The sequence below is a fragment of the Alosa sapidissima genome, chromosome 21 (assembly GCF_018492685.1).
Source record: "Alosa sapidissima isolate fAloSap1 chromosome 21, fAloSap1.pri, whole genome shotgun sequence".
NCBI lineage: Eukaryota > Metazoa > Chordata > Actinopteri > Clupeiformes > Clupeidae > Alosa > Alosa sapidissima.
In genome coordinates this window covers 10,405,406-10,417,778 of record NC_055977.1, presented here as the reverse complement: position 1 = coordinate 10,417,778, position 12,373 = coordinate 10,405,406, and the positions used below count along the sequence as shown (strand labels likewise).

The window sequence follows — 12,373 nt, the reverse complement described above, 5'->3', positions numbered from 1 at the left end:
GGAAAGCATTACAATCACATGCATTAGGCAGTCAGTGGTGTTGCACTACAAGGTCCATGACTGTAGAGATATTTTGTCATTTCAAGATCTTTATACGGTTTAATGGATGTGCACGTGAAATGTAACATGGGCATGTTATGCATGATAAAGGTTTGTATGGCTGTGGATTCTGGGAAACAGGAGGAGAGCACAGTGATACTGTGATCCACGGTTACCCACAATCCACCAACTACAGTAAAGACCTACATGGAGTTCTGTGGAGGAGGCTATGGAGAGCCTGCTATCATGTGATTGCAAAAGTGACAGGCACAAGAACAAGGCTTCTCTTCAAAAATGCTCTGTGCTCTTTTAAACAGTGTTTCAGAATTAGACTCACAATGATGGGGAGTGTGATGACGCATACTTATTAAGGTTTATAGTGACATGGATCTTAGAGGACATTTTGACTTTTGAAGTCGGCTCATTGTTGTTTTTTCCATTAATAGCCTTTTTGCAGACTCGCTCCGGGGAATATGGCAGACCAATTACAGTACATTTGCGCTCTCGCCTGACATGTTTTGCATATTATATGTCTGCCACCATCACGTCGCGTACGCAGCAGAGCTGACGCATATGCAAATCCACATGATGAATGAATAACAGCTACAATCCGGCAGAGGATTACACTGCAAGCTGCAGCAAGTGTAAATGTGCTTGAGAGCCTCGCGCATTTGTCATGCGCTTAAAACACAAAATGTAAATAGTGAAATGCAAGCTGTTTTATTATTTGCATGCGCATGGTTTGAGGGGTAATTTAGGTATATATATATATATATATATATATATATATGCCCCATAGCCTCAAACATTGTAGTAAAAACTCAGACAAAGACAAATTAGAGATAGGAAATTTACCTACCTTACAAACGAGCTCCTCTCCCGTCTCAATGTTAAGTGCGCTATGCACCCCTGACCGGTCCGCTAAAGGTAGCAGCAGGAACTGACAGATCCGGGAGGGACCCTGGTGGGCTGCAGTGCCTGTCAAGGGACCCAAATTCACGGGAGATCCTGGAGAGCTGCCGAGAAGCCCCGCGTCACTTGAGGACTCGCTTAGCCGGGCGCATTTCAATACCGGCTCGTCTGAGTCCACGCGCTTGTGCCACGACCTACCCGTGCGGATGCAAGGCACAGGGACGTTCCACTGCACGCTCATTCTGACAAACGGTCGTTCGCTGCACACACAAAAATATCCGTACCACGTTCCACAGGAGGACTTAGTTAGAAAATCATAGTCCGAGCAAAACACACTAACGTGCCATGGTCTGTTGCAAAAACCGAGGACACAAAATCCTGATTACTTTCTTTACACTGGCGTCAGGCTTTTGAAGTATATGCATCAGGCATTCTGACGCTGTTTATCCATTGAAAGATGACGAGATGTAATCAAACTGTTCAATTAATTAAAACCAAACAGAACAAAACGAGTCACTCTGCACAAATGAGAAGTTACTCCTGTTCTGCACGCTGTGTTTACTCAACCCGTCTCGCAGTCCGTTAGAGATTCCCAGCGCAGCGCGGAGGTGACCCCGAGAGAGCGACTGTCTAGCAAAAACTACGATGCTATTTCCAGAGCACTGCTCGCAAGCGCGCCGCCGTTGGAACTCCGCCCGGTTCTGCCTCTTTGGTGACACATTGCATAGCCTCGAAGATTGAGCAATCACCACACTGCGCCCAGAGAGGAACGGTGCTGAATGTCAAAATGCTGGTTTTACCTCGGCAATGTACTTTTACAGTGGATTTGTGCCAAGTTTAACACAGGGAGATATCGCAAGAGCAGCTCAATTAGCTGCCACTTACAGGTAGCCTACTGGCCCAAGTGTTTCACGACTTTGTTGTAGGCCTATTCTTAACATCCGAGTTCAAATGTTATTGTAAAGAAAGGAATTCCTTGTAATGTTTCTTTTTTGCCAATCAAAACACGTGTCACTATGTAGACAATAATTAACCAATATTACCACACTCTTCTTAGCTTTTTACGGTCGGGTTTTTTTTCATAGCCTACCGTGACAACAAGTCATAAACAAATCGAAACACCGAAACTCTTTCTCAAACGCACAATATCGCGCGCGTGCACAGACACCGGGTCACACAGATAAGCTGTCGCTTCATGAATTCCTACAGGCGTTTTTTTCCCTCCGAGCATATTTGTGAATGTGCAGATGACTCATCTCCATAAAGGGAAAGGCCTTGGAGTAGCGAGCGCTGTGTTTGGCATTCATATAAAAGCTGCACTTCTTGTAAAACACATCCAGTCCTGTAGAGGAGGGTACACTGCATAGCCAAGCAGCCGCCTGTCTGCTCAAAACTTACAGCCAAAAGCGGCTCGCGTCACCGTCACCTCGGAAAGAATGAAACACAATAGAATGTAGCCTGCTAATTGCCAAGACCTCGTCTTCTCAGCAGTGTACATATGTACTCATAGATTCTCTTGATGCCAGCAACCACAGCTGTGTTTGGGTGAGACAGGTTTTCCTAGTTGAGAGTCCAATGAGTTAGAACCCAAGAATGCAAGTCGGGTAAAGGAAGATAGTTATATAAGCGGTAATCCATGATCAGATGGAGTGACGCTATTTATCTATTGCTTGACTCAGGTTTAAATTACTGCTATGAAGGTGTCCTGTACTCAGAGCAAACGTTTTAAGGTAGTCAGTGTTCTCATTTTTATACATATTTCTGAATTGCAGTGGGGTGGCATAGGCCTATGTAGGCCTAAGGGATAATGGACGGCACGGTGGTCTGAAGTTAATGCACAGTCGAGGTTGTAAAACGGCCCCGACGCGAAGCGGACGTTTAAACCTCGTAGTGCATTAATTTCTGTGAACAGACCACAGTGGAGTCCATTATCCCGCTTATTCCACTGTTGCCACTTGCGTTGTGTTCATTTCCTGTTACAATGTAAACGTTTTAATTGCTAAAACTGTCTTGTTTGTAGAACTAATTTCTTCCGACACATATCAACTAATTTCTCAACTTGCAGGACAAACTGCCGTTACTAGGCTAGTTCTAAATCCATGGTTGCTATGGCCAAAAAGGCCAGTCGTTAGTTCTATCTCTCCCGTTGTCAAGCGGGCGTATCCCAATATTCTGATGAACTTTAGCTTTGAAACATCACTATTTTACTTAGCCTACTGTCATCCATCTAGCTAAAAGCCATCTCCGTCATATGCTACAATGTTGCTTCTGGATGCTGTCCTATTTTCCCCCTCCTACTTATTGCACCATAAACACACTTCATGTTTAGTCATGTGTAGAACTTCAGTGAAGGTGGTTTAAAGACATCTCTTACTGACCACCATACCCGAGTGACCAGTGCAACAGCTGGTGCAGGTGAACCGCACATTTCAGGCCTTACATGGATTAGCTGTAGATTGGTCTGCAATGACGGGCTATTTTTAGAAACTCAGCATTCTTTCACTGCTGCTCTTCTCCCCTTCTTCTAGAATTGCTCATCATCTGACGAGTGTGCAAGTCATCTGGTGGAGTGAGTGCAGAACAGGTTCCAGAATCTCTGACCAGACTGTACACTTTCAGTGTGCTGGTGACATGCAGTCCATGGGAAAACCTCCACCTTTGATTTTGCACAAACACAAAGGTGGCAGGGAGTAGTGCCGCACTGGTGTTATGTACACAGTGCCAGAGTGTGTATGTGTGAATATTTTTTGTTGTCGTTTATCGTTTGTATAAAAGAGAGATGGAGTGCCTGTTTGCATGAATGTCTGGTTAATTACAATTTATTGTTTGTTTGTGTCTGTGTGTATGTGTGTGTGTGTGTGTGTGTGTGTGTGTGTGTGTGTGTGTGTGAAAGAGAAACAGATGTGTGAGCTTGTCCAAGAGGCCACTGGAGGTCAGTCCCTCTTGCTCCGATGGGAAAGGAGGACAGCTTTGTGTCAGGCGCTTCCCACTGTCATTAGCTGACTCATCCGTTAAACACACAGGGAGCTGAAACAGGAGACAGGAAGCACAACAACAACTGGAAGTCTTTAGAAATCACCAGCAGGCCGCCACCTCGGATGGAATTCATATTCAAGATTCCCAATCCCCTTGGGGATCAATAAAGTATCTATCTATCTATCTATCTATCTTCCTGCTAAACAGCAGCACGGCTCGGGCAGTCCAGTAAAACTAAAGCAGTCAGTGTTGTCCACCACTCTAACATGACTGTTCCATAATAATGGTCTTTGTGAACTTTAGCCAGAGGCAGAACTGACAACAGGCAATCAAAAGATGCGGAATTGCTTTCTCCTTCTTTCCTGCCAGTTAAATATTCCATCAACTTAACAACTGTAAAACAGAGAAACCATGACTTCCTGAAAAAGAAAAAGAAAACTGCACATGGTTCAGAAAAAAAGATAAACTAAAGTGCATATCGTAAACATGTCTCTTCAAACATTACATGAAAAAAACATTTGGAGCAAAAAATCATTTAGTTGTGGAATGGCTCCAAACTGGTTTGGCAGTACTGTCACATTCTTGTTTTCACTCTGAGCGCTGTGGGGCAAGACTGAACTATGTTCAGCTACCCATGTGTCAGAGTGACTTATCAAGGCTGCCCCAGTCTAGTTATACCGTCCTTGGCAATTAAATGATTAAACTACACTGGGTTATCATAAATCCCCTTGAAGTGACTATGTTAGGTCTAGACAGACTTCTTGCTTTTCTTCTTAATAAAATGTCAGCTGCACTGTGGATTCACAGCTGGAGGCTGTAGGGATGAAGATCATCGCAGCAGCAGCAGAAGCCTTTGGTGCAAGATCATATATAATACAGACAAAAAGTGTAAAGTGAAGTAAACACGTCATCTGTTCTTGTGCTCCCTGGCAGTGGAACCCATGACCTGCTGCTGTCAGCAAATCCACACAGCTTCATCATCTCCAGTGCAGCCGCATGTTTGGGTTTAGCCTTGTGAGAGAGAGAGGGAGAGAGAGAGAGAGGGGTTAAGCTGCATGTTGTCGTGGTGAGCAGCCTAGTCTTATCGCCTTGGCGCAAGCTGTCCATTGCCTGATGATGACTCATTGCTGCTCCTGTCGCCATCAGGAAATGAACGTCGCCCTTGGAGACAGACAGTGCCCAGTCCCCCTACCCTGCTCCACATGATTGCCAGACCCCGAGTGGGGAGCAGTTGACTCGTCACTAATGGGCACTCTCTGAATCCATGTGGCCAACCCCTTACCCCCAGGTCGGCTTTGCATATGTGTGTGTGTGTGTGTGTGTGTTTATGGAATGAAGGGGTGGTGGAAATGCGTCAGAGCTGTGAGGTTGTCATGTGTTCTTTAACTAGAAGTCAGGTGATATATTCAGACAGGGGGAGTGGGGGTTGGTGATCGACATGAGAAAAATTACCTTTGGCACACACACACACACACACACACACACACACACACACACACACATACACACACACATATACACACACACGGACCCATACACATGCATGCACATGCACACACACACACACACACACACACACTTTCACTTGCAACTGGTAAAAACCTCTTCCCTCACATGGTGCAGTTGATTCTACTCTCACTTCTGAGAATCAGAGGTGAATAAAAATGAAGCTTCCCCTCTGAACCTCTCGCTTGATAACAGGCGTCCATTCAAGAAGGTGTGTGTGTATATAGAGTAGGGCTTAACGTTTCTACTTCTTATGAATCCTGCAACACGAGCAGTTCTAAAGCCTCCCCTCATTTGGGGGTGAGTCAACCTCTCTGAAATGATCTGGCAGATGTGGCTTAGCATTTCAAAAAGCAATTAATTGCACGACAATACCCCCATGTAACAGGATTTCAGTGGCTCTCAGCATAGCAGTGCTATGAAGGAGATTTACCCTCATAATCTCATGAAAGGAATGGGCAATTAATTCACTCACACCACCAAGTCTGTGCCAAAAGCACAGAAGAGAAATAGCCTAACACAATAAACCCATGCTATAACTGCTACCACATGCTTATAACAAGCCTGAGAGATAACTGTCATGAAAGTCACCCTTACCATTGTTCCAACCTGTTTGTAGTCTTTTTTAACCATACCCAAATTCACATTTTGTACCTTTTCTCTTAAAAGGGTCATTTTTTGACCAGAAATAAAAATAAATCTGTCTGGGGCCGTAAATATATTGGAAGCATTTTAAAGAAATCAGTTTAAACATATCTATCATTATTAGATGGTATTATATGGTATACTCACCATACTCTGTATATGCTGTATTGTACAGTATCATATTTTCACAAACGGTTAATGTTTTGGGACAGCTTGAAGCTTAACGACTATATGATTTTTTTAGAATTTTTTTATAACTTCCATTTTTAGAGAAAGCCAGGGAAGCCACTGGAGAGGAGCTAAAGGGCCGCATGTGGCCCTAGGGCCGCGGGTTGCCTATCCCTAGTGTTCAGTATAATCACAGGGGAAAACGTGTGCAATTGGTAACCTGTCTGTGCTTTTCAGTAAAATAACTGAAGAGTTCTCCCGCCATTTGGTTAAATGTTACCTAATTCTACGTGGGATGGTGTTGAAGAGGGAATCTCGATTCAAGGCAGCTCAGACAGCCTAATATGGCCTTTGCGATTTTGGTTGACCCTGGCAACAGCGAGGCGCAGGTGGTCAGCCTCCAGTGCACTTGGTTTGAAAGGAGAGACGTGACAGCCGACAGCCCTCTTGCGTCGTGCGCATGGGTTACGCAACCGCTATTTCCATAAACGTGTACCGATTAACAGAGGAAAGAGAGAGAGAGAGAGAGAGAGAGAGAGAGATCCGTCAGCTACTCCGCTCATAGTAGCCTACAAACGACTGGCTTGTTTTTCAGACACTAGTAGTGTCATTAGTTACGGGGCTGGAGGTGTTTTGTGCGAGAGGTTGTGGGCGGATGTAATTAACAGAAAAAGGAAACATGCATTATTAATGGTAATGTCTCATAATAACAGGCTGTGGCAGCGTGACCCGTCATGCCCACCACCTCGGGCCGTTCGCTCGCAGATGTGCGCTACTCGCTCTCTGTTGATGATTTGCAAATCTGTTGACAAGCACTCGCTACTGCTCACAGAGCTGTTGCGTCGTGATGTTGATAAACAATCCTCATTTTGTCGACTTCGGAAGCAATGTTCATATTGGCCTTATTCTGATGAATTAAATTACTCTCACTTAGTTTTTATGATCATGACCATAAAAGAGATGTCATTGTCTAAACTGAGTGTTCATACGTGATCACAGCTAGTCCAATATGTCGTGATGGTAGTTTGGTTTCACCAGATTCACTCACATCGTTTCACTGCTAGAATAGAGTCTGGATACTCTCCATTGGAAAATGTTTCCAACCCTAGTATCATAATGGGCGTAGACTTCACGTTAACTTTGAAGTAACTGGTCCATCCTAACCAACCACACTTCCCTCTTCACCTAACCTTTACAAACTAACAATAAACCACATCAGCCATCAGGAAACAATGTATTTACATTTGCTGTAAAAATTTACATATTCTCCTGACTGCAATGTTTTGATGTTTGCAGGTGCTGTTTACCAATGCCACTTTCAATTTAGTAAGTAAAGCCATCCCCCCTCGACGCTCATTGGCCCGCCATCCTGGTGGCTTAGAGAAACATGCATTGAGGAGCCAGACTAGATGAAAACAAGTGGATATACTAGGTGGGTTGAGCTAGGCCAGATTGATAGTGCAGTTTAAATATGATCTTATATGCTATGCAACAACTGAGTTCCTCTCCATTTCACCGAGGCTATGCCACTACTTCTATGGTTTGGGTAGATACTCTAGATCTCTCAGTGAAACACAACAGTGATGGTTTGTCATGTTAAAGGTTGTATCAGCGATTTCAGGCCCAAAAAAGGCCCAAACATAAATGATCACATTCATCTAATCTTTCCTAACAATCCGCTAGCTGCCTGCCCCATAAGCAGGTCGTCAAAAAAACGTGTCTCTGTAGGCAGCCTAGGCTCCGAGATCTGTACACAAAAACAATTGCTACCAACAGGGTTGGCAATCCCTCAAAGGCAAAATAAAATGTTTCAACCAATAACCGACGAGATGCGCATTTAGGAGAGTTTTAATTGTGCGGATGGGGGGGGGGGGGGGGGGGAGGAAGTAGCGAGCTAGCTCTGTGTTTTTTTTTTTGAACATCAACAGAAGTGACGTATCCCCGCTATCGCTGATACAACCTTTAAGTTACATACCCGCACACTGATTCATTCAGCAGTGCTAATCTGGATCATGGAGGCTGAGACCTAATGAGAGAACTGAGGGAAAACTTAACGAGTCTGCAGTCAGCACCTCAAATAAAGCCTTAACAGTGCACACACACACACAAACACACACACACACACACACACACACACATGACACTGCCAGGACTGTTGGGTAACAGACAGGAATGTTATGGACAGCAGGTCAGTGTTAGTGTGGAGAAAGATGGAGTGCAGATTCTTTGCAGGGATCTTGCATTTTCTCTCATCCCGTTCCCACCTCAAACAAATGCCATAACATGAGCCAGATGCTTCTGGAATCAAGTCAACGTGAAAAAGTATGGAAAATGATTCTTTTCATCTTTTGAAGTTAAATATTTTCTCTACATTAAGGTAGCTGGAGTCTGGAATGTGCGTGTGTGTGTACAGCAGGATCAGTGAAACACTCTGATGTTTGGAGAGAAAAAAGGACGCCATATAACACCTTGGCTACAACCATAATTCACAATAAAAGAATGAGGCTGATATAAAAGACCACCGAACTAGCCGCTGTGCCTTGGCTGAAGAAGAACAGCAATTTTGACTGCCTGAGGATAAAACGGAGTTCTAGAGCTTTGTTGTAATTTTGTAAATAACAGCGTTTCACCAACACCCTGCTGTTTAAGAGCTAATTACCATGACCAGAGAGTACAAACAGGAGCCTGGAGAGTTGTGTATCTACAAAGCCACAGCAACCTCTGATGAAAACCAAGTTAGCTTGTTCCAAGTTTGGATGTCTGCAAAACGATAAATGCTAGTACTGTTCCTTGGGAACAAATGTGAATTTTACATCTTCTCACCTCAGTTCTCACAGGCACGCACACGCAAATGCAAATACACACACACAAACGCACACGCACACACACAAACACACACACACACACACACACACACACACACACACACACAAAAGGCTGCCTCTCAGCTCAGACAAATGTCCCTGTAAAAACTCCCTTGCACAGTCCCTCTAGGCTGCCATTTAGGCCTAGTCCACACGTACCAAACCGATCTTTTTTTCCTCCGTCTTCCCTGGAACCGTATCAAGAATATTTGCGTCCAAACGGATCCATCTCAACACGACTCAACACGTTACTTCATGCCCCAGGCCTATAGGTGGCACTGTGTCTTTACAGAAATTCACCAAAACTTGCGAAACTTGCGCTTTAAAAACAGACAGAATAGGCTACGGCGAAATGGCTAGTGCAAGGAAACCAGAATTATTTGTGTGGACTGATGGTGAACTGTCAACTGTAGCCAACTGTAAAACTAATAAACTTTATTTTACGGTTTGTGAAGGGTGTCCTTTATTTGGCTAACGCAGGTAGGCCTACTAATCACCATTACTTTCTTTGGTTGTAGGATAGTCCGTGATTCACATTAGTTTTGGCTATCACCGCAATTAGGCTACTAAACGCAAAGCTTACCCAAGTTCTAGGCTATTCTGTCGCCACATTTATAATATTGCTATAAAACCTTCGTTAGTAACAGTCAATACTTTTGCCTGCATCAAATCGTGCTTCGCATTCAGTGTGCTACCATCGGCTTAACGTGAGTTCTAAGCGTCTTTGTATGCTTATATCTGATTTCACTCGACTGTGAATGCATGTATATATGTTGTAAGACATGCAACATAAATGAATGACACTGGCACTACGCACAAATTAATGTAGCCTAAACTTACACCGCACTCTCCTAATAACTTAAGTTCTCTCACGTCACTGACAGTAGCTAGAATGCATAAAAAAACACCGGGAAAAACAGTGTTCAGTCCACCAAGTCATAAGCTATCGGCGCTGCGCAGCATCAGTTGTGATATTTATCTTAATGGAGTGTAATCGTAGGTAATGTCATGTATGAAAACTAGTATTGTTAGGCAATAATATAAGTGCAAGTCCAGGGCAGCTGAGGTGTGGCGATGACATCATGGATACGCAAGCAGGATGTGCGGTTTCGCTGTCTAAGCGAACTCAAACGGGCTACGGTTTCAGATTTCTCCACTCTGGGACCAGGTTTCAGAAAAGTGCGGTTTCGGGCAGTGCGTTTACAGGATTCGTTTGGACACTCGGCCAAGACGAAGCAAAACCTCTGCGTTTAACCTAAAAAGCGTCTCCGTGTGGACAGGCCCTTAGCTGATATGTCAAGGAGTAATCAGTTCATCTTCTCAGTTTAGATTATAACAAGTACTTGACGGTTGGAAGCATAATATTGGTGTAAACTATAACATTGCAAAATCGAAAAAGAACTTAAAGTGGTGTGAAATTGTTGATATGGGCTCAATAATCAACAACAATTGTTTATGGCTTGGTCCAAGCTACTATCTTTCTATCCCATTTACAAAGCTAGGGTTGAGTATGACCACCGGCATTTCTGGAGTCCATACACACCACACAAGGTCAAAAGGGAGGAAGAATTTACAGAGTTTGATAGAAAAATATATTGGATTACAATTGTGACCTGCATCTTTAATACAAATCTAAAAAGCAGAGACCAACTAACCACATCCTGGAGCAGCAATGCCAGCCTGTGCAACCTTGCATATTGCTGTGTACTGGACGCCATGATAATGCAGCGCCTCGGACTGTGTTGACAGTTGGCACTGAAGTGTTGACAGTTGGCACTGAAGGTTTGAATTAAATTCCTCAGACCCTTGGTGAACCCCAATATCTTTGAAAATGCAGTGTGGAGACATGTTGTAAACAACCCACCTGCAAACTCCAACTTGTAAACATCCTGTCTTGTCCAGACAGATAACACTGTGGCCCCAATTTTGCGTGTTCATATATTTAGAGAAGGGAAGGCGCTCACTGCAGTAGGCGGATATTACGTCCAGCGAGGTGGAGCCTTGGTCCAGTGAGGTGGGCCCTAGGTTAAGCCCCACCTCTCTGGACGAGCTGCTAGGTCAAGCAGAGACTTTCTAATGAGGAGAGCACTCAAAGAGTCTCCCATTGAAATGTATGGGGGTTAGTTTGTAACATGGCAATAGTCTACAATCCCTTCCGCCACCAAAGGTTCACATGTGAATACATTGTGCCAATCATGTGGTATGTTGTGAATACATCATGCCAATCATGTGTTGTGATTTCGCAGCTGGAGCGAGGTTGGTGTGTCGTGATTCGTGAAGCTTTGCATACATGCAGTTCTGCTCGAAATAGATGCCTGATAAGAGCCGAAAAACGTTATAATATGGCCGCCAAGTGGAGGGACTTTTAAAAGGACTTTGGGTCAAGCCCCACCTCTCTGTACCTCATTTGAGAAAGAAGGCCACATGGCCACATGACAAGATAGCAGCCTAAACCCCACGTATTCTAAGTAATTGCACAAATATCTGTGTTTATACTTCTGCAGGTGAGTCTTGGAAAAGCAGTTTTAGAAATATGTATCAGGCTATCAGGGGATCGAGTATTGCCATGTTAACCCATGGAGACTGATGGGCTGTGGGTCAGGAAAGGCGCTTATTTGAATGTGCAGTGACCTAACCCTCGAATAAACATAGTGAAATAATATTTTGCATTATAGAAATATGATCTAATTGGGAACACTTATTATTCTGGCTATACAAATGGCAGAATCATCCATAGTGCATGATATTTCCATAAGCGTGAGATACACGCTTCACAATGTCGGCAATGAGTTGTTAACTAGAGATTTAGTGGGATGTCCAGTCCACATTGGGAGTGTTTTGGTTATCAAACATCGGGTGAATGGCGCAACGAGGCATTCCTTATGTTTCTTAATCAGTCATGGGTGTGTTTTGGGCATAGCATCCTTTAAACCAATGAGAGTGACTCTGTCATTCCCTTTAACAGCAAGCAGCGCGACTTCAAAAAGCGCATCAGTATTTTGATGGTCACCGGAGCATTTGAAGGAATCTGTATGCACGCCAGACTGTATAGACCAGGTATTCCATTAAACCATGCTTTACTAAAACCTAGCAGAGTTTATGCCTACAAGCATCTGCACTTGTCTATTATTTGAACCCATTGGCAAAGTGAAACTAACTTCACCATAGTCAACGACAACAGTTATACACTTTCACTATTGACTGACAATAGGTTACCATCGAAAACATAGCCTGAAAAAAAGTTACCTAGCCTAGAAATCTAG

The 12,373-nt window shown here is 43.8% G+C and overlaps 1 protein-coding gene across 1 annotated transcript in view; it reads right to left on the bottom strand.

Moving 5' to 3' along the window:
- trib1 (tribbles pseudokinase 1) overlaps positions 1-1,582 on the bottom strand; it is a 7,899-nt gene extending 6,317 nt beyond the window's left edge. The window contains exon 1 of the mRNA XM_042077200.1: positions 899-1,582. Coding sequence (XP_041933134.1) covers positions 899-1,192 — 294 coding nt within the window. The 5' untranslated portion in view covers positions 1,193-1,582. The remainder of the gene's footprint in view (positions 1-898) is intronic.
- Between the last annotated feature and the right edge of the window lie 10,791 nt (positions 1,583-12,373).